The sequence below is a fragment of the Bombina bombina genome, chromosome 3, assembly GCF_027579735.1.
Source record: "Bombina bombina isolate aBomBom1 chromosome 3, aBomBom1.pri, whole genome shotgun sequence".
Lineage (NCBI taxonomy): Eukaryota > Metazoa > Chordata > Amphibia > Anura > Bombinatoridae > Bombina > Bombina bombina.
Genome location: NC_069501.1, coordinates 1,152,938,719 through 1,152,962,724, shown reverse-complemented (window position 1 = coordinate 1,152,962,724; position 24,006 = coordinate 1,152,938,719). Strand labels below are relative to the sequence as shown.

General features: G+C 38.7%; 1 protein-coding gene across 1 annotated transcript in view; it reads left to right on the top strand.

The window, feature by feature from the left end:
* The window catches only part of ATM (ATM serine/threonine kinase), a 925,848-nt gene that overhangs the window by 172,947 nt on the left and 728,895 nt on the right, over window positions 1-24,006 (top strand). The window contains exons 11-12 of the mRNA XM_053708547.1: window positions 16,091-16,285; window positions 20,559-20,654. Of these exons, the coding sequence (XP_053564522.1) occupies window positions 16,091-16,285; window positions 20,559-20,654 (291 nt within the window). The remainder of the gene's footprint in view (window positions 1-16,090; window positions 16,286-20,558; window positions 20,655-24,006) is intronic.

The following is a 24,006-nucleotide window of genomic DNA, read 5'->3' as shown; positions in this document are numbered from 1 at the left end:
AGGCTAGGAAACCTGTTACCAGAAAGATTTACCATAAGATATGGCGTAAATACCTATATTGGTGTGAATCCAAAGGTTACTCTTGGAGTAAGGTTAGGATTCCTAGGATATTGTCTTTTCTACAAGAAGGTTTAGAAAAGGGTTTATCTGCTAGTTCATTAAAGGGACAGATCTCAGCTCTGTCCATTCTGTTACACAAACGTCTGTCAGAAGTTCCTGACGTCCAGGCTTTTTGTCAGGCTTTGGCCAGAATTAAGCCTGTGTTTAAAACTGTTGCTCCACCATGGAGTTTAAACCTTGTTCTTAATGTTTTACAGGGCGTTCCGTTTGAACCCCTTCATTCCATTGATATAAAGTTGTTATCTTGGAAAGTTCTATTTTTAATGGCTATTTCCTCGGCTCGAAGAGTCTCTGAATTATCAGCCTTACATTGTGATTCTCCTTATTTGATTTTTCATTCGGATAAGGTAGTCCTGCATACTAAACCTGGGTTCTTACCTAAGGTAGTTACTAACAGGAATATCAATCAAGAGATTGTTGTTCCTTCTTTATGCCCAAATCCTTCTTCAAAGAAGGAACGTCTACTGCACAACCTGGATGTAGTCCGTGCTCTAAAATTTTACTTACAGGCAACTAAGGAATTTCGACAAACGTCTTCTCTGTTTGTCATTTACTCTGGGCTGAGGAGAGGTCAAAAAGCTTCCGCTACCTCTCTTTCTTTTTGGCTTCGTAGCATAATTCGTTTAGCTTATGAGACTGCTGGACAGCAGCCTCCTGAAAGAATTACAGCTCATTCTACTAGAGCTGTGGCTTCCACTTGGGCCTTCAAGAATGAGGCCTCTGTTGAACAGATTTGCAAGGCTGCAACTTGGTCTTCGCTTCATACTTTTTCCAAATTTTACAAATTTGACACTTTTGCTTCATCGGAGGCTATTTTTGGGAGAAAGGTTCTTCAGGCAGTGGTTCCTTCTGTATAAAGAGCCTGCCTATCCCTCCCGTCATCCGTGTACTTTTGCTTTGGTATTGGTATCCCAGAAGTAATGATGACCCGTGGACTGATCACACTTAACAGAAGAAAACATAATTTATGCTTACCTGATAAATTCCTTTCTTCTGTAGTGTGATCAGTCCACGGCCCGCCCTGTTTTTAAGGCAGGTAAATATTTTTTAATTTATACTCCAGTCACCACTTCACCCTTGGCTTTTCCTTTCTCGTTGGTCCTTGGTCGAATGACTGGGAGTGACGTAGAGGGGAGGAGCTATATGCAGCTCTGCTGGGTGAATCCTCTTGCACTTCCTGTTGGGGAGGAGTAATATCCCAGAAGTAATGATGACCCGTGGACTGATCACACTACAGAAGAAAGGAATTTATCAGGTAAGCATAAATTATGTTTTTTAAAAGTTTCCAATTTACTTCTATTATAAAATTTGCTTTGTTCTTATGTTATTCTTTGTTGAAGGCATACCATAGGTAGATAGCGTGCACATGCCTGAAGCACAACATGACAGGAAATAGTGCTGCCATCTAGTGCTCCTGCTAATGTATAACATTGTTGCAAAACTGCTGCCATATAGAGCTGCAGACACGTGCACACTCATATGCTTACTTTACTGCTTTTCAACAAAGGATTACAAAAAAAACTAAGAACATTTAATAACAGAAGTAAATTGGAAAGTTGTTTAAAATTATATCTGCTATCTGAATCATGAAAGAAAAAAATTGGGTTTTATGTCCCTTTAATGGCTGTGTAATGTAAATCTCCACTTGGGAGTTGTAGTCACAAGCCTGCCACGGATGTCGCTGGGACGTTCCTTTAGCCTTGTCCTGTTTGGCCATTCAGATGTACTCCCTCAGTATATCCTCTACTAATAGTTACAGTTATGGATGGGTTCTCTACTGCATTCTCAAGATTCTTATCTAGGTAAAATCAGTGGAGTGGGCATTTTCTTGGTGAGTTCCTGTTTTCCCTACAGTACCTGTTTTTTTACTCCTGCTGAAACCAATCTCTGCATAATACTTACTCACGCTTGTCCTATAGGAAGTGGTGTTTGATAAAATAATGGACTAGATACAATCTCCTCATTGTCTCTTTTGACTGCTTAGAGATTAAATGTTTAGTTTTTTTCTCAGAGGTTTTCCTTCTTTATCTGTGATAGGGTCTGCATCGGGATTGTTAGCCTGTTGCTGGAAGGATTTCCTGCAAGGTGAGGAAAGTGTTTCCTAAGTGTTTCGGCTTGGCACAGTCTATCCGTCAGCTCCCCAAACGGGGCACAATTCAACTCCTTCTGTTTCTTTCTGGCTGTTTGCTCGTCTTCCAGTTATGAAGGCATTTATTCAGGTTTTGGTTAAAATAAGACCTTTTGGGGGCATGTCCGGGCAGCGGCCATATCAAGCCAAAAAATTAGAGACTCTACTGGAACTTTGGATAATCCGCCGATTTATCATCAAATTTGAACGATATCTCTTATAATCTAAGGGTAAAAGCAGGAGGATTTTAATAATTAGTTTGCACTACTGCTGAGTACGAAAGATCCTAGAACATGGATAATAAAGAGGAGTTTTATTACACAATACAGGCTCTGTTGGAGAATTTTGAAAAGGCATTTTGTGACAGAATGAATGGTTTGATTGCTATGGTGTGGTCAGGAGATGCTCTGACCGTTAGCTCTTTACTGGGAATTAAGGAGACAGGAGATTCTGCTTGTACACATGGCACTGAACAACTGAAAGCTCTACTGCCTTCTGTACTATGGCTGGAGGCCTCTTCACATGTATCTGACATGAAGAGCAAGATGGATACTCCACAGAAACCCCAGTCTGGTTTATCACCTGCCATATTTGTGAGAAGGGACTTGCCCGAATCGGATATGGTGATTCACAGAGGGTCCCACAATTACCATCAATTACCAAGTAGGAGAAATGATTTACCCTAACTGAGCTCTATCAAGACTGCGGCAAAACTGTTTGCTGGATGGGTGTGCCGGGAGATGCAGCCGGCTCCCAGGTATGCTGTACAGTCACTATCAGCGTTTATGAACTGTTTCATCAGTCCGATGCAGAAACCTTTTCAGAGTCTGACTGGAGACCCTCAACACTTGGCCCCTCAGAGAAGACACTACACCAAAAACGTACAATTACTCTCACATACCATGGACTGGTTAGATAAGAGATCTGAGAACGTGGCGGCAGTTTCCTCACTTTACCAAAGTGGCATTGGTTAATTATGATAGTTCTGTTCAATTAGAAGTATCTTGGTATGAGTTAATATTATACCCGAATGAAGGTATTAGAGCCTGACATGACATGCTTCTATATAGAACTTTCTAAAGTGCCACTACCGTACTCATCAGGAATATTCTTCGGAGCCCTCAGAAGGGACACACCTATAAGATAATTTGTTAATGAGTATCACATGTAATTTATGCTTATACACTTTGGCTCCTAGTACAGTATTTTTTGTTTATACTTTTTTTATATTCATTGACTATGCCAAAACTGTGAAACTACAGATAATTTCTCTTGTTAAGTGTATCCAGTCCACGGATCATCCATTACTTATGGGATATTAACTCCTCCCCAACAGGAAGTGCAAGAGGATTCACCCAGCAGAGCTGCTATATAGCTCCTCCCCTAACTGCCATTCCCAGTCATTCTCTTGCACCCAACGAATAGATAGGATGTTTGAGAGGACTGTGGTGATTATACTTAGTTTCATACCTTCAATCAAAAGTTTGTTATTTTATAATAGCACCGGAGTGTGTTATTCCTTCTCTGGTAGAATTTGAAGAAGAATCTACCTGAGTTTTTCTATGATTTTAGCCGGAGTAGTTAAGATCATATTGCTGTTTCTCGGCCATCTGAGGAGAGGTAAACTTCAGATCAGGGGACAGCGGGCAGATTAATCTGCAAAGAGGTATGTAGCAGCTTATTATATTCTGACAATGGAATTGATGAGAAAATTCTGCCATACCGATATAATGTAAACTCAGCCTTAAATGCAGTAGCAGCAACTGGTATCAGGCTGTCATGTATGTATATTTTACACTTCAGTATTCTGGGGAATGGCACTTCACTGGAATTATACTGTATGCATAAAACTTTAGCCTAATTTGCAGGGACTAGCAACAGGCTTTTTAATAACACTCAATTTATTAATGTTAAACGTTTTTTGCTGGCATGTAAAATCGTTTAATTTTCTGAGGTACTGGGTGAAAAAATGTTTTGGGCACTATTTTTTTCCACTTGGCAGTCGTTTTATTTAATTTATGACAGTTTACTGATCTCTCTCACTGTTATGTGTGAGGGGGAGGGACCTTTTTTGGTGCTTTTCCTACGCATCAAAAAATTCAGTCAGAAGTTTATTGTCTTCCCTGCATGATCCGGTTCATCTCTACAGAACTCAGGGCTCTTCAAAACTTGTTTTGAGGGAGGTAATCACTCACAGCAGAGCTGTGAGATTGTAGTTGACTGTGATAAAAAAAAAAAAAAAAAAACGTTTATTTCTGTATTTTTTTTTTTTTTCTGCTATCAGGGTTAGTTATCCTTTGCTAATGGGAGCAATCCTTTGCTAAAATTGTGTTTTTTACAAAGATTTGATGCTATAACTTTTCAGTTTATTAATTTTCAACTGTCATAACTTTTTCTGTGCTTCTTATAGGCACAGTACGTTTTCATATTATAGTAAATTACTTGAAAAGTATTTCCAAGTTGCTAGTTTATTTGCTAGTGTGTTAAACATGTCTGATTCAGAGGAAGATATCTGTGCTATATGTGCTAAAGCCAAAGTGGAGCCCAATAGAAATTTATGTACTAACTGTATTGATGCTACTTTAAATAAAAGTCAATCTGTACAAATTGAACATATTTCACCAAACAACGAGGGGAGAGTTATGCCGACTAACTCGCCTCACGTGTCAGTACCTGCATCTCCCGCTCGGGAGGTGCGTGATATTGTAGCGCCGAGTACATCTGGGCGGCCATTACAAATCACATTACAGGATATGGCTACTGTTATGACTGAAGTTTTGGCTAAATTACCAGAACTAAGAGGTAAGCGTGATCACTCTGGGGTGAGAACAGAGTGCGCTGATAATATTAGGGCCATGTCAGACACTGCGTCACAATTTGCAGAACATGAGGACGGAGAGCTTCATTCTGCGGGTGACGGTTCTGATCCAAACAAACTGGATTCAGATATTTCAAATTTTAAATTTAAGCTGGAAAACCTCCGTGTATTACTAGGGGAGGTGTTAGCGGCTCTGAATGATTGTAACACAGTTGCAATACCAGAGAAAATGTGTAGGTTGGATAAATATTTTGCGGTACCGGCGAGTACTGACGTTTTTCCTATACCTAAGAGACTTACTGAAATTGTTACTAAGGAGTGGGATAGACCCGGTGTGCCGTTCTCACCCCCTCCGATATTTAGAAAGATGTTTCCAATAGACGCCACCACACGGGACTTATGGCAAACGGTCCCTAAGGTGGAGGGAGCAGTTTCTACTTTAGCTAAGCGTACCACTATCCCGGTGGAGGATAGCTGTGCCTTTTCCGATCCAATGGATAAAAAGTTAGAGGGTTACCTTAAGAAAATGTTTGTTCAACAAGGTTTTATATTGCAACCTCTTGCATGCATTGCGCCTGTCACGGCTGCAGCAGCATTTTGGTTTGAGTCTCTGGAAGAGACACTTGAATCAGCTCCATTAGATGAGATTACACACAAGCTTAAAGCCCTTAAGTTAGCCAACTCATTTATTTCAGATGCCGTAGTACATTTAACTAAACTTACGGCTAAGAATTCCGGATTCGCCATTCAGGCACGCAGAGCACTGTGGCTAAAATCCTGGTCAGCTGACGTTACTTCTAAATCTAAATTGCTTAATATACCTTTCAAAGGGCAGACCTTATTCGGGCCCGGGTTGAAAGAAATTATCGCTGACATTACAGGAGGTAAAGGCCATGCCCTGCCTCAAGACAGAGCCAAACCTAAGGCTAGACAGTCTAATTTTCGTTCCTTTCGTAATTTCAAAGCAGGAGCAGCATCAACTTCCTCTGCACCAAAACAGGAAGGAGCTGTTGCTCGCTACAGACAAGGCTGGAGACCTAACCAGTCCTGGAACAAGGGCAAGCAGGCCAGGAAACCTGCTGCTGCCCCTAAGACAGCATGAATCGAGGGCCCCCGATCCGGGAACGGATCTAGTGGGGGGCAGACTTTCTCTCTTCGCCCAGGCTTGGGCAAGAGATGTCCAGGATCCCTGGGCGTTAGAGATCATATCTCAGGGATACCTTCTAGACTTCAAATTCTCTCCCCCAAGAGGGAGATTTCATCTGTCAAGGTTGTCAACAAACCAAATAAAGAAAGAGGCGTTTCTACGCTGCGTACAAGATCTTTTATTAATGGGAGTGATCCATCCGGTTCCGCGGTCGGAACAAGGACAAGGGTTTTACTCAAATCTGTTTGTGGTTCCCAAAAAAGAGGGAACTTTCAGGCCAATCTTGGATTTAAAGATCCTAAACAAATTCCTAAGAGTTCCATCGTTCAAAATGGAAACTATTCGGACAATTTTACCCATGATCCAAAAGGGTTAGTACATGACCACAGTGGATTTAAAGGATGCTTACCTTCACATACCGATTCACAAAGATCATTACCGGTATCTAAGGTTTGCCTTTCTAGACAGGCATTACCAGTTTGTAGCTCTTCCATTCGGATTGGCTACGGCTCCGAGAATCTTCACAAAGGTTCTGTGTGCTCTTCTGGCGGTACTAAGACCGTGAGGAATTGCGGTAGCTCCGTACCTAGACGACATTCTGATACAAGCTTCAAGCTTTCAAACTGCCAAGTCTCATACAGAGTTAGTACTGGCATTTCTAAGGTCGCATGGATGGAAGGTGAATGGGGATTACTCAGACTTGTCCCCTACTCTGAATCTGGATCAAGAGACCAGAAATTCTCTTCTATGGTGGCTTTCTCGGCCACATCTGTCCAGGGGGATGCCATTCAGCAGGCCGGACTGGACAATTGTAACAACAGACGCCAGCCTACTAGGTTGGGGCGCTGTCTGGATTTCTCTGAAGGCTCAGGGACAATGGAATCAGGAGGAGAGTCTCCTACCAATAAACATTCTGGAATTGAGAGCAGTTCTCAATGCCCTTCTGGCTTGGCCCCAGTTAACAACTCGGGGGTTCATCAGGTTTCAGTCGGACAACATCACGACTGTAGCTTACATCAACCATCAGGGAGGGACAAGAAGCTCCCTAGCAATGATGGAAGTATCAAAGATAATTCGCTGGGCAGAGTCTCACTCTTGCCACCTGTCAGCAATCCACATCCCGGGAGTGGAGAACTGGGAGGCGGATTTCTTAAGTCGTCAGACTTTTCATCCGGGGGAGTGGGAACTTCATCCGGAGGTCTTTGCCCAAATACTTCGACGTTGGGGCAAACCAGAGATAGATCTCATGGCGTCTCGACAGAACGCCAAGCTTCCTCGTTACGGGTCCAGATCCAGGGATCCGGGAGCGGTTCTGATAGATGCTTTGACAGCACCTTGGACCTTCGGGATGGCTTATGTGTTTCCACCCTTCCCGATGCTTCCTCGATTGATTGCCAGAATCAAACAGGAGAGAGCATCAGTGATTCTAATAACGCCTGCATGGCCACGCAGGACTTGGTATGCAGATCTAGTGGACATGTCATCCTGTCCACCTTGGTCGCTACCTCTGAAACAGGACCTTCTGATCCAGGGTCCCTTCAAACATCAAAATCTAATTTCTCTGAAGCTGACTGCTTGGAAATTGAACGCTTGATTTTATCAAAACGTGGTTTTTCTGAGTCAGTTATTGATACCTTAATACAGACTAGGAAGCCTGTTACCAGAAAGATTTACCATAAGATATGGCGCAAATACTTATATTGGTGCGAATCCAAGAGTTACTCATGGAGTAAGGTTAGGATTCCGAGGATATTGTCTTTTCTACAAGAAGGTTTAGAAAAGGGTTTATCCGCTAGTTCCTTAAAGGGACAGATTTCAGCTCTGTCCTTTCTTTTACACAAACGTCTGTCAGAAGTTCCGGACGTTCAAGCTTTTTGTCAGGCTTTAGCTAGGATCAAGCCTGTGTTTAAAACTGTTGCTCCACCATGGAGTTTGAACTTAGTTCTTAATGTTTTACAGGGGGTTCCGTTTGAACCCCTTCATTCCATTGATATCAAGTTGTTATCTTGGAAAGTTCTGTTTTTAATGGCGATTTCCTCGGCTCGAAGAGTCTCTGAGTTATCTGCCTTACATTGTGATTCTCCTTATCTGATTTTTCATTCAGACAAGGTAGTTCTGCGTACTAAACCTGGGTTCCTACCTAAGGTGGTCACTAACAGGAATATCAATCAAGAGATTGTGGTTCCATCTTTGTGTCCTAATCCTTCTTCGAAAAAGGAACGTCTGCTACACAATCTAGATGTAGTCCGTGCCCTGAAATTTTATCTACAGGCAACTAAGGATTTTTGACAAACGTCTTCCCTGTTTGTCGTTTATTCTGGTCAGAGGAGAGGTCAAAAAGCTTCGGCTACCTCTCTCTCCTTTTGGCTTCGTAGCATAATACGGTTAGCCTATGAGACTGCTGGACAGCAGCCTCCTGAAAGAATTACAGCACATTCTACTAGAGCTGTGGCTTCCACTTGGGCCTTTAAGAATGAGGCTTCTGTTGAACAGATTTGCAAGGCTGCAACTTGGTCTTCTCTTCATACTTTTTCCAAATTTTACAAATTTGACACTTTTGCTTCTTCGGAGGCTGTTTTTGGGAGAAAGGTTCTTCAGGCAGTGGTTCCTTCCGTATAAAGAGCCTGCCTGTCCCTCCCGTCATCCGTGTACTTTAGCTTTGGTATTGGTATCCCATAAGTAATGGATGATCCGTGGACTGGATACACTTAACAAGAGAAAACATAATTTATGCTTACCTGATAAATTTATTTCTCTTGTAGTGTATCCAGTCCACGGCCCGCCCTGTCACTTTAAGGCAGGTAATTTTTCCATTAAACTACAGTCACCACTGTACCCTATGGTTTTCCTTTCTCTGCATGTTTTCGGTCGAATGACTGGTAATGGCAGTTAGGGGAGGAGCTATATAGCAGCTCTGCTGGGTGAATCCTCTTGCACTTCCTGTTGGGGAGGAGTTAATATCCCATAAGTAATGGATGATCCGTGGACTGGATACACTACAAGAGAAATAAATTTATCAGGTAAGCATAAATTATGTTTTTATACAATATGTTAAAGTTAAAAATGTCAGATTCTTTGTTGGTATGTATGTCACCCAGGTTCCAGTTACATGTTGGCTCATAGGTTATTGAGTTATACAGTATATGTGATACTTAGTTTATTAAATTTAATAGTTGTCCCCCAACTGAGTCTCACCTATTAGCTTGATTATTCTCCCTTAAAGAGTACTCTTTCCTAAACAATTCAGAATATATATATATATATATATATATATATATATATATGTATCAAGTGGAGACTGCATTTTTTTTATGGTGTGTGTGTATATATGTAATTGTGTGTATGTATATATACAGTGGATATAAAAAGTCTACACACCCTGTTAAAATGTCAGGTTTCTGTGATGTAAAAAAATGAAACAAAGATAAATCATTTCAGAACTTTTTCCACCTTTAACGTGACCTATAAACTGTACAACTCAATTGAAAATCAAACTGAAATCTTTTAGGTGGAGGGAAGAAAACAAAAAAAACTAAAATAATGTAGGGATGTAGCTGTGTTCATAATTGAACAATCACATTCAAAACCATGTTAAATAGGAGTCAGCATACACCTGCCATCATTTAGAGTGCCTCTGATTAACCCCAAATAAAGTTCAGCTGCTCTAGTTGGTCTTTCCTGAAATTTTCTTAGTCGCATCCCACAGCAAAAGCCATGGTCCACAGAGAGCTCCCAAACCATCAGAGGGATCTCATTGTTAAAATGTATCAGTCAGGAGAAGGGTACAAAAGAATTTCCAAGTCATTAGCTATACCATGGAACACAGTGAAGACAGTCATCATCAAGTGGAGAAAATATGGCACAACAATGACATTACCAAGAACGTCCCTCCAAAATTGATGAAAAGACGAGAAGAAAACTGGTCTGGGAGGCTACCAAGAGGCCTACAGCAACATTAAAGGAGCTGCAGGAATACCTGGCAAGTACTGGCTGTGTGGTATATGTGACAACAATCTCACATTCTTCATATATCTGGGCTATGGGGTAGAGTGGCAAGACGAAAGCCTCCAAGCCAGGCTACATTTTGCAGAAACACATCTGAAGTCTCCCAAAAGCATGTGGAAAAAGGTGTTATGGTCTGATGAAACCAAGTTTGAACTTTTTGGCCATAAAGATATGTTTGGCGCAAAAACAACACTGCACATGACCAAAAGAACACCATACCCACAGTGAAGCATGGTGGTGGCAGCATCATGCTTTGGGGCTGTTTTTCTTCAGCTGGGACCTTAGTTAAGCTAGAGGTAAATATGAACAGTTCCAAATACCAGTCAATATTGGCACAATACCTTCAGGCTTCTGCTAGAAAGCTGAACATGAAGAGGAACCTTATCTTTCAGCATGACAACGACCCAAAACATACATCCAAATCAACAAAGGAATGGCTTCACCAGAAGAAGATTCAAGTTTTGGAATGGCCCAGACCTGAATCCGATTGAAAATCTGTGGGGTGATCTGAAGAGGGCTGTGCAAGGAGATGCCCTCACAATCTGACAGATTTGGAGTGTTTTTGCAAAGAAGAGTGGCCAAATCTTGCCAAGTCAATACGTGCCATGCTGAAAAACAGTATTAGTTAAAGGGTGTGCACACTTATGCAACCATATTATTTTATTTTTATATTTTTTCTTCCCTCTATCTAAAAGATTTCAGTTTGTTTTTCAATTGAGTTGTACAGTTTATAGGTCACATTAAAGGTGGAAAAAGTTCTGAAATGATTTATCTTTGTCTCATTTTTTTACATCACAGAAACCTGACATTTTAACAGGGGTGTGTAGACTTTTTATATCCATTGTGTATGTGTGTGTATGTATATGTGTGTGTATATATATATATATATATATATATATATATATATATATATATATATCGAGTAGTAGACTTTAATTTGAATTGGTCTAACAAACTCTAATGACCAGGGTTAATTATATGATTCTAATTGTGGGCTACTAGTACATTTTGGGCCCATGAGTAAGAGTGGCTCTAGAGTTATTTACATCTTTATATTCCTACATAAGCTCCATGTTATTTGTCTGATTGTTTCATAGTATATTATATGTGTTACCCTGTAGGCTAATCTATATCATAACTTTAAAGTGCCATAAAACGAGTTTTGCGCTAAACAGGGTGCGAAATTAACGTAAAAAAAGTTGCGTTATTTCACCCTCCATAGCGCTGCCATTACGAGTTAATGAAAAGCCTCCTTGTGCGTGCGATATGGTGGCATTAAGCTCCATACCACACAAAAGCCAAGGGCTGCTTTCCCCTATAGACATCAATGGGGAGAGAGTGTTAGAAAAAAAACTAACACCGGAAGTGCGGAATGAAAAATCTCTAACGTAACCCCATTGATGTCTATAGGGAAAAAAAGTTAAGTTTAAACCTAACATAAACCCTTGGTCTAAACACCCCTAATCTGCCGCCCCCAACATCGCTGCCACCTAAATAAAGTTATTAACCCCTATTCTGCCGCTCCTGACATCGCCAACATTAATAAAAGTTATTAACCCCCCTAATCCGCCGCTCCACGACATCGCCACCACTATAATAAAGTTATTAACCCCTATTCCGCCACTCCCCGACATCACTGCCACTATAATAAAGTTATTAACCCCTAATCCGCTGCTCCCCGACATCGCCAGCACTATAATAAAGTTATTAACTCTTATTCTGCCGCTCCTGACATCGCCGACATTAATAAAAGTTATTAACCCCCCTAATCCGCCGCTCCACGACATCGCCACCACTATAATAAAGTTTTTAACCCCTATTCCACCACTCCCCGACATCACTGCTGCTATAATAAAGTTATTAACCCCTATTCCGCCACTCCCCGACATCACCGCCACTATAATAAAGTTATTAATCCCTATTCCGCCACTCCCGACATCGCCGACATTAATATACGTTTAACCCCCTAATTCGCTCCTCCCCGACATCGATACCACTATAATAAAGTTATTAACCCCTATTCCGCCACTTCCCGACATAACTGCCACTATAATAAAGTTATTAACCCCTAATCTACCGCTCCCCGACATTGCAACCACTATAATAAAGTTATTAACCCCTATTTCGCCACTCCCCGACATCACCAACACTATAATAGTTATTAACCCCTAAACCTCTCCGGCCTCCCACATCTCTGCAACTAAATAAACCTATTAACCCTTAAACCTCTGGCCCCCCATATCTTTGCCACTAAATACACCTATTAACCTCTATACCACCCCCCCCCCCCACAACGCAAAACACTAAATTAAACTATTAAAGGGACAGTCAATACCAGAATGTTTGTTGTTTAAAAAGATAGATAATCCCTTAATTACCAATTCCCTAGTTTTGCATAACCAACACAGTTATAATTATACACGTTTTACCTTTGTAATTACCTTGTATCTAAGCCTCAGCAGACTGCCCCCTTATTTCAGTTCTTTTGACAGACTTCCAGTTCAGCCAATCAGAGCTGTCTCCATGGTAAATTCACGTGCATGAGCTCAATGTTATCTATATGAAACACATGAACTAATGCCCTCTAGTGGGGAAAAACTATCAATGCATTTAGATAAGAGGCGGCCTTCAAGATCTAAGAAATTATCATATGAACCTCCCTAGGTTTAGCTTTCAACTAAGAATACCAAAAGAACAAAGCAATATTGGTGATAAAAGTAAATTGGATAGGTGTTTAAAATGACATGCCCTATCTGAATCATGAAAGTTTTACGGGTTAAGTCCAAAAAAAAACCTAGCACCCCCTAACTTTAAAATTAAAATATAAATATATTTAAATAAATAAAAAATTACCTATGAAATAACACTCCTAAAAAATTTAAAAAATCTAAAATTACAAAAAATATTAAACACTAAATTACAGAAAATAAAAAAAACACTAAGCTTACAAAAATAATAAACGAAATGATCAAAAATAAAAAAATTACACCTAATCTAATAGCCCTATAAAAATAAAAAAGCCCCCCAAAATAAAAACACCCACTAGCCTACAATAAACTACCAATGGCCCTTAAAAGGGCCTTTTGTAGGGCATTGCCCTAAGTTAAACAGCTCTTTTACCTGTAAAAAAATACAAAGTCCCCCCCAACAGTAAAACCCACCACCCAACCAACCCCCCAAAATTAAAAAACCTAACTCTAAAAAAAAACAACTAAACTTCCCATTGCCCCTAAAGGGGCATTTGTATGGGCATTGCTCTTAAAAGGGCATTCAGCTCTTTTTCATTGCCCTTTAAAAGGACATATAGCTCTTTTTCAAAAGCCCAAAGCCCTAATCTATAAAAATAAATAAAAAAAAACCACCCCAAAAAATAAAAAAATACCTAACACTATTCCCAGAATATCTACTCACGGTTGCTGTAGTCCGGACATCCAGGCGCCGAGAAGTCTTCATCCAGGCGGCGACATCTTCATCCATTGCAGGGAGTCTTCTATCTTCATCCCAGCGACCCAGAGCGTCGAAGACATCCACCGCGGAGCGTCCTCTTCATACGTTCCCCGCCGTACACTGAAGCTTTATTGCAAGATAGCTGTTTCAAAATGGCATACCTTGCATTCCTATTGGCTGATTTGATTCTTCATATTCAAATCAGCCAATAGGATGAGAGCTTCTAAAATCCTATTGGCTGTTGAAAGCTCACGACTCACGCAATAGTGCGTTACTGCTTTTACGCTGAAATTGCCATTTTTTCAGCGTTAAAAGCCGTAACACAAAACTCGTAATCTAGGTGGTTGAGATCTGTGCATATCCTAAAAGGACTAATTAATTAAAAATGGTTTGCATAAAAATTTTTTTAATAATTGCTGGCAAGTATTTTAAACTAATTTTCAAAAATAAGCAAAATAAATTACATAGCTAAGCTGCCTGGGGCAGACAACTCCACTCCCCCTTATCAGTGTTTAGACACAGGCATTGTATTTCAATGAGTTCACAGCTTCTAGGTATGCTCCAGCAGATAATGCCTATTCACTTTTGTATTCTACCAAAAGCAACCATAGATATACATAAAGCCATAAAAGGAATTGTGTGTGTGTGTGGGGGGGGGGGGGGGGGGGCACTGCAGTATAAATTTGCAGGTATAGTAATTTAAAATACATATTATTATGTTTTGTCTCAATCTCAACTTATTTGTTGTCCCTTTAATATAAGAAGTTATCTGTATACCAGCAGTTAATATGTTGGTTAGAATTCCTCCTACTCTATGTTCTGTCCTGCTATTTCCTATATATTAGAAGGTCCAAAAGTGACCCCACCATGCTATTTAACTATGCTGTACTCATGACTTAAATCGGCCCTTAAGTGGCATGATTGTTTACCTCCTATTCCTTCCATGAATATCCATAGGTCCAAGAGTGGCCTCTTTATTAACAGGAGAATGTTAAATATTAAAGTAGAGGTTTCAGTAGATTTTCTTTAAATACTTTTTTTTACTCAAGCATCTTTCTATGTCTAAAAGTAACGTTTAGACAAGTAAGTTTTCCTCCATTTCTCAGTGCACAAATGTTTAGGTTCAAGAGTGACCTTCAATTTATATGAGGATATCTTAATTTAAATAAGAGGTTTCTACTTTTTCTTTATTTAACTTTATATAGTGTTTACATACATGCTTGTAAATCTGTTATTTTTGTAATACATATACTATGCGAGACTGTTCTTATTGATTCAGAGAAATAACTGCTTGTAACTTTTTTCTAATAACCTCAATTTTTAAAATAAATAAAATAAAATAAGACCTGTTCTCAATCCTATCTCCTCTCCATTTAGTTTGTATCGGATTCTATGATTTTCAGTACCTTACCTTTGGAATCTATGCTTTCTTTGGACTTGACTTTTCTTCGGAAGGTTTGCTTTATTTACAATTTCTTTGTGCATTTTTTGCTCTCTCTTGTGAATTTCAGTCTATGGTTTTTCATCAGGACACAGCAGTTTTCAATATTTGTCTGATTTCCTAAAGGGATTTTTCAATAGATTGCAGTTTGTATGTTATGTCCTAATCCAAAATCTTCTGGAGGGAGATTTTTTACACAATCTGTATGGGGTCAGGGTGTTAAGATTTTTCTTGTTTGCAGAGCAGTAGTCACGTTTACATAGTTTTTTTTTTTTAAATTTTCTGTGTTTGCCGCAGCTGATGCAGTTATTTGGAAGGAAGGTCCTTCAGGCGATGATGGTTCCTGGTAAATAGGTGCCTGCCTTTATTCCCCCTCCCAACCCGTTTCCTTTGTGGACTACACAGTTGGTGTATTAGTTCCAACAAGTAAGGATTTTCGTTGTCTATTGCCACTTTAGAAAGAAATTTATCTATTAAATTCCTTTCTTTCTTGGTGGTGATAGTCCACAAACCTGCCCATTTTTGACTAGTTGGTGGCAATTCTTGTTTGCACCTCTTTACCCTACAATCTTTCTTACTACTTCTTCCTCCTTTCCTTGGCTATATGTGCTACTGGGAGAGAGAGGGAAAGTAGGAGGGATATTTGAAGATTTATGTTGGATGTTTTTGCCTCCTCCTGGTGGCCAGGAGATTAATTCGCACAAGTAAGGATTTTTGTGGACCATCACCACCAAGAAAGAAAGGAATTTATCAGGTAGGAATAAATTATGTTTTTTTAGCCTGCTGTATTCCTGCTTTTTTTAGAGTATTGGAAAAGGGACAATTTTGCTAGAAAAGCAAATTAAATAAATAATTAACTTAATTACTTTTTTTTACGTATACACATTTTAAAGTGATATTGAGTTCAATTTCTTTTTAAGTATTGATATAAAGAGCTCTGTCTTATTACCCTGCGGACCAATCTTACTCATTCTGTTCTCACAGTTCTGCTGTAGATTGCTTGGTGCTGGTTCTCATGTCCTCTGAGCTTCCAGAGCATCTCAACAACAGAAACAATCACTCTGCATATGAAGCCAATGGTGCTAAGAGCTCATTAAAGGAAGACATAATAAAGTGGTTACTCTTTGGTCACTTGGATGATGATATGGAAGATAATGAACTTTCTCCTGTTATAATAAAGTGAGTACTTTAGCAAACAACATTATAAAAAGTATATGGAGTTGTAATACTTTTAGTGATTTTCATTCACCGTTCTGGAGTATTGTTATAATACTGCATTAAATTAACACACCAATAACGTCCTTTATGCTGTGCAATTTTGTTCAGGGTCACTGCTCAAAACTGAAACAGGTACAAAGTCACTTTCTTGTGACCCTATGTTCCAATAAAGAGTCATAAAGGAGACTGTGGTATTGTTATATTACTAATTAATTATTTTGATAGCCCTTCTTACCCAACGGGGACCGAAAGGAGACAACCTGAGTGCCTTTACTAATTTATAAATTACCAGCAGCTGATAACAATATTTGTTTTTATTTCTTAACGTAATAATTCTCACTTGATCAACCTCTGAGGGATGGAATGCTGAGTTTGCGGTGCTTGGAGCAGATGCTGTTTGAACAGGGTTTAAACAGGCCATTGAGTGAATAACCAGTTGAGCTATGTTCGTTATTGGGATTTAGGGAAAGATGAAAGCAAGTGGGAAGACATATTATGACAGTGCGTCAGCCACTGTAGTGTACAACACTTATCCAAGTGCATAACTAAAGAGGATCACGGTTTAACGGCATGCTATGCCATCAGTGGGAGAGGACTTGGGTGTGTCGCCCTCTCCTGCATGCTTTAATTGCTCAGTTTATATAGTACATGGAGTAACGAGATGAGTTGATCCAGAGACTCAATCTCATTTCAAGGCACAGACTGTTTTAAATGGTTGAATAAATGCATTGTGTCTGTACTTCCCATTTACTCTCCTTAAGGTCTATATGCTATATAAGGTATTGACGACAGTAGTCTCTTTGGATAAGTGTATGTGCACATATTGTGGTTATAATATCATTAAACTTTTATAAATAGAATAGATACAAATAAATGTTATTTCTTACAACATTTGTCAGAACTTTGCAGGATCTCTAAAAACCATTAATCTAAAGTGTATTTTTATTCCCATAAATACAATCTGTAGAGCAGCCAATAGGCTTCATTTAAAGTGACAGTACACATCTTGTAATTTTAAGAGATTGCTGTTGTCTTTCTGAAGTATAACATATCAGCCAAGTCTAACTGTTTTTAAAATTAATTAACCTTGTTTATCGCAATTGCTTTTCCACCCACCACTGCTTATCCGAGGAGGCAATTTGGGCTTGAGTCAGCTGACAAGGCTAGCCATAGTCATTATGTTAGTATGAAGTGCATTGTTTTGTAGTTGTTGCCAGTTAAAGTCAATTAGTGAAAGATATGTTGCATGATTAGCTCTGAGAAAACAGCAGGATGCATTTCCTGCTCTGTAAATTAGGAAATCTACAATTTCCAGAGCTTAATTACATGAAAAGGGGGGCAAAATAAATAATAAAAGTATTTTACAAATTTGTTTTATTATGTATAATATTTTATAATAAAATGTCAAGGTGTTTACTGTTCCTTTAACTGCATATTTCCTTCTCTACATTTGGCTCTTTCTCCTGTTAATTTGTGCTATGTACAGAATGCCTTAAGCCCTCCAAACGTTAATAGAATCAACGTGCAAGATTATATATGCGGCTTCTCTATCACACATATGGCACCGCATATAAATGCGGCGCGTATATTTAACCCGTTGCCCGCAATTTTTACTCGCATAAGCAAACATAGAACCGCGTCGCAAATCAGTATCACATATTCAGCGCAAGGACTTATGCGGCGAAAATGGAGAAATTTTACGTCTTTTTCACTTTGGGCGAATGTGTTTATATCCGAATTCGAATGTTAGAACGAATGTTATTGTAGAAATTCGATTTACATAATAGAATGCTGATAAGAACGAATATTCTTAAAAATTCGATTTTCAAATGTTTTTTACAGTTTTCGAATGTCACATTCGAATTCGAATGTCACATTCGAATATCACATTCAAATTCGAATATTACATTTATAAAACACAATTGTACTAGAAACACTTTCGAATGTCACATTCAAATTGAATATCACATTCGAATCGAATATCACATTTGAATTCGAATTTTACATTTATAAAACAGTATTAGACTAGAAATACTATTTCGAATTCGAATGTCACATTCGAATTGAATATCACATTCGAATCGAATATCACATTTAAAACACAGTATTAGACTAGAAATACTATTTCAAATTTGAATGTCACATTCGAATTCGAATGTCACATTCGAATTCGAATGTCACATTCGAATTCGAATGTCACATTCGAATTCGAATATTACATTTCGAAATTGAATGAATACATAGCTAAACATTCTATTATTTGAACAAATATTTTCGAATTTTATTGAAAAATTCGAAAATGGAAATTCGAAAATAGAATGTTAGAATGTTATATAAACATTTGAAATTTGAACGAACGAATGTATCAAAATTCGTTTTAAATTTCAAATTTTTAGAAACATTTGCCCTTCCCTACTGCCAACCCCCACCACAATAACTAATCAAACTATTAACCCCTAATCTGCCATTCACCCCCATCGCAATAAACCTAATAAATGTATTAACTCCTACTCCGCCATTCACCCACATTGCAACAAACCTATTAAATGTATTAACCCCTAATCCCCCATTCACCCACATCACAATAAACCTAATAAATGTATTAACCCCTAATCCACCATTCACCTACATCGCAATAAACCTAATAAATCTATTAACCCCTAAAACGCCAAACCCCACAAAGCAATTAACCTAATTAAGCTATTAACTCCTAAACTGCCAACCCCCCACAACGCAAATAACTAAATTACTAAGCCCCCTAACCTAACACCCCCTAAATTTACCCCAATTACATAAATTAAAAAATACTATGTTACAATTAAAAACCTAACATTACTTTTAAAAAAAAAAATATATATATATTTTTTTAAATTAATCTAAAATTACAAAAAATAAAAGTCTAACATTACAGAAAATAATAAACCAAATTAGCAAAAATTAAAAAAATAAACCTAATCCCTATGAAAATAAAAAAGCCCCACCAAAATAAAAACACCCCCTTATCTAATACTAAACTACCAATAGCCCTTAATAGGGCTTTTTGTAGGGCATTGCCCTAAACAGCTCGTTTGCTTTAAAAAGAAATCTAAATTCCCCCCCAACAGTAAATCCCACCCACCCACCAAACCCCCCCCCAAAAAAAAAGAAAATTAAAAAAACCTAAGATACCCATTGCCCTTAAAGGGGCATTTGTATGGGCATTGTCCTTTTAAAAGGGCATTCAGCTCATAGGGCAATACCCTACAAATAGCCCTTTTAAGGGCTATTGGTAGTTTAGTATTAGATTAGGGTGTGTTTTTTATTTTTTTTGGGGGGGGGGGGCTTTTTTATTTTCATAGGGATTAGGTTTATTTTTTTTTTGATAATTTGGTTTATTATTTTCTGTAATGCTAGACTTTTTTATTTTTTGTAATTTTAGATTATTTTAATTTAATCTTTGTTTTTAAGTACAGTTAGGATTTTTTATTTTAATTGTAATTTAGTATTTTATTATTTTATGTAATTTAGGGTTAATTTAGGGTGTGTTAGGTTAGTGGGCATAGTAATTAAATTAATTTTATTGTGATGTGGGGGTTTGGTGGTTTAGGGGTTAATAGATTAATTAGGTTTATTGCAATGTGGGGAGTTTGGCAGTTTAGGGGTTAATAGATTAATTAGGTTTTTTGGGATTTGGAGGTTTAGCGGTTTAGTGGTTAATACTTTTATTAGGCAGAATGCATTGTTGGTGAAAGTCGGATTAGGGGTTAATAGTTTAATTAGGCAGAATGCATTGTGGGGGTTGTCGGTTTAGGGGTTAATACATGTATTATTAGTTCCGATATGGGGGTGATGGCGGATATAGGGATTTTGACGTGTTGGCTTTATTTTTGGGAGGCGGGTTAGATTTTTACGGGAGATTTGATATTTTTTTTTATTTTCTTAGGCGCCGGCAGTTTTAAAGTGCCGTAAGTCACTGGCGACTCCAGAAATTTGTATTTACGTACATTTCTGGACATCGCAAGATTTTCCGACTTACAGCAGTTTATAAACTGCCGGCGGGGTTTATATGATTCCCCGATGTGCGAGGGGAAATTACGGGCAGTGCGGGTTTCAGCAGTTAAGCTGAAGCCTGCGCCATATATGTAATCTCGCCCAACGTTTTCTGTCTTGTTTTTTCTAGACCTTGAGAGATGTGAAGTCTTGTGTTTTTAATTATTAATTAAACAATATTTATCTTACAACTATTTTTTTACAGAGATTTTCTTCACCCTACCTTACAAAAGGTACTTGTCAGCCTGACAATGAAAGACTCCAGTGCTGCTATGACATTCTTTGAAAGTCTTTCAGAATGGTAAGTTGAGGATCTTCGCCTTATTCTATGTTTTTTATAGGAACTAAAATTTACAAACCCATGTAACTTTGCAAAGTAAATATATATGGTTTAGTTAAATAAATGATAGCACTACATTTCTCTTGTAAGGTGTATCCAGTCCACGGATCATCCATTACTTGTGGGATATTCTCCTTCCCAACAGGAAGTTGCAAGAGGATCACCCACAGCAGAGCTGCTATATAGCTCCTCCCCTAACTGCCATATCCAGTCATTCTCTTGCAACTCTCTACAAGCATGGAGGTAGTAAGAGAGAAGTGGTGAAACGTAGATATCTTTATTGGTGTGAATCCAGGGTTACTCATGGAGTAAAGTCAGGATTCCCAGGATATTATCTTTTCTCCAAGAAGGATTGGAAAAAGGATTGTCAGCTAGTTCCTTAAAGGGACAGATTTCTGCTCTGTCTATTCTTTTGCACAAGCGTCTGGCGGATGTTCCAGACGTCCAGGCATTTTGTCAGGCTTTAGTTAGAATCAAGCCTGTGTTTAAACCTGTTGCTCCGCCATGGAGTTTAAATTTGGTTCTTAAAGTTCTTCAAGGGGTTCCGTTAGAACCTCTTCATTCCATAGATATCAAACTTTTATCTTGGAAAGTTCTATTTTTGGTAGCCATTTCCTCGGCTCGTAGAGTTTCCGAGTTATCTGCCTTACAATGTGATTCCCCTTATCTGATCTTCCATGCAGATAAGGTAGTTTTGCGTACCAAACCTGGGTTTTTACCTAAGGTGGTATCTAATAAGAATATCAATCAGGAGATTGTTGTTCCGTCATTGTGTCCTAATCCTTCTTCAAAGAAGGAACGTCTATTACACAATCTTGACGTGGTTCGTGCTTTAAAGTATTATTTACAAGCTACTAAAGATTTTCGTCAAACATCTGCTTTGTTTGTTGTCTACTCTGGACAGAGGAAAGGCCAAAAGGCTTTGGCAACTTCTCTTTCGCTTTGGCTAAGAAGTATAATACGCTTAGCTTATGAGACTGCTGGCCAGCAGCCTCCTGAAAGGATTACAGCTCATTCTACTAGAGCTGTGGCTTCCACATGGGCCTTTAAAAATGAGGCTTCTGTTGAACAGATTTGCAAGGCGGCGACTTGGTCTTCGCTTCATACCTTTTCAAAATTCTATAAATTTGATACTTTTGCTTCTTCGGAGGCTATTTTTGGGAGAAAGGTTTTACAGGCAGTGGTACCTTCCGTTTAAGTACCTGCCTTGTCCCTCCCTTTATCCGTGTACTTTAGCTTTGGTATTGGTATCCCACAAGTAATGGATGATCCGTGGACTGAATACACCTTACAAGAGAAAACATAATTTATGCTTACCTGATAAATTTATTTCTCTCGTGGTGTATCCAGTTCACGGCCCGCCCTGTCATTTTAATGTAAATGTTTTTATTGAAGCTTCTGTTTCACATTACAAAATACTGAGGTGTATACATTTTAGGAAGACAGAGACTTACATAGTTTTTGATTTGTTCAAACATTAAACAAGAAAAAACATTAAACAAAATAACTTAACTTAGTATAACTATGTTCCGCATGCCATCTCTACCAAGCTCTTATGTTATCAATATATTCCTTAACTCTTGTTCGACACCCTACCTAGCTTATAAATCCATTTTTGCTCTTAATACAACCATATCCTACCATCCCCAGATGGCTAACCAACTATATATTGCTAATGAATGATTCCCACATAACCTTCATCTGCACAAAAATATCTCTCCTATTAGTTCTCATATAAGCATATTCAAGAGACATTATAAATTGAAAATGGGAATACCAGGTGGCCATGTTCGGGATATATTGAGACTTCCAATTTTTTTAAATCAGTTTTTTTTAGACTATTGCCAGCAATAAAAATCAGCTTTCTTTTAAATGTTGGGAGTTTGCCAGGCAAGATGTTGAGTATCCAAATGCGGGGGTCTATGGGTAATGTCAGCTCAGCTATTGTGTTTGTCGCTTTAACCACAGAAGCCCAGATTGGTGCTATTCCCGGGCACTGCCACCATATATGCATCATGGTCCCTTGTTCCCCTCCACACCTCCAACACTTGAGAGGCCGAAGGGAACAATTTGTTAATCCTCGTTGGAGTAAGATACCATCTTTGTATTAGTTTAAGATTTAGTTCTATAAGACTGCTAGACACTGAAACTTTAGAAACATTTGTAAAAATTTTGGAAATATCATTTATAGACAATTCAGTATCTAGCTCCCTACTCCACCTATCTAGATAATATGGAGTGTACCCTACTGGATGTTTTTGAAGCATTGCATATATTAAAGATAGGGTCTTTCCAGCAGGGGAGTCAGAGTGACATAGAGATTCAAAGGGTGTGAGGGTTCTTAGCAGATTAAGTTTATCAGGGTGTTTGAATATATAGGAATGGCATTGGCGGAGAGTAAACCAACACCTAAAGAAGGTCAAGCCCCTCTCCACCAACTCGGTTAGAGTGAAAAGTCTTGTCTCGTCTCCTAAATGTAATAACAGTAAAGCCCTTAGGGGTCGGTCTATGTGTTTAATTTTTTGTAAGAGGCCGATAGGTAGTTCAGGATTTTCTGTAAGGGGAGTGAGCGGGAAAATTATGAGGTAATGTTTGGGTATTCCCTCAAGATTTCCTTCCATACTGATAGAGTTTCCATTAATATATTGTTCTGTTTGAAGGCTGTAGCTAGGTGTGGTGTCAATTGCCAGCATATCGTTCCTAGATGTGATTTTCTTGCTATGTCGTGCTCTAGTGCTACCCACCTCTTAGTCTCATAGTTCCTAAACCAGTCCACAACTCTCTGTAGAAAAACCGCCTGTCTATATTTCTTTAAATTAGGGACCCCCAGTCCTCCCTCATCTACAGGTAAACACATAAGTGTCTTGTTAATTCTCGCTTTCTTTTTATCCCATATAAAGTCAAAAATTTTATTCTGTAATGAGGTTATAAAGTCTTTAGGAAGGGGAATAGGGAGTGTTTGCAACAAATATAATACCTTAGGGAGTATGTTCATTTTGATCGAATTTATCCGGCCCAACCATGAAATACTTTTAGATCTCCAGGAAGAGAGATCGGCCGTGATGTTCCTCTGCAGAGCATCATAGTTAGCCTTGAACATTTCCTGGTTGGATGTTGCTATAAAGATGCCTAGATATTTTAAATTTTTTGTTTGTACACGAAAAGGGCATGTTTGTGTAAGACGGTTTAGATAATCAGGATCACAGTGAACCGTGAGCATCTCCGATTTAGTGGTGTTAATAAGGAAATTTGAGTCATGAAACAATGTGTCAAATTCTGTCATCAAGTGGGGAACTGAGACGACAGGATCTGG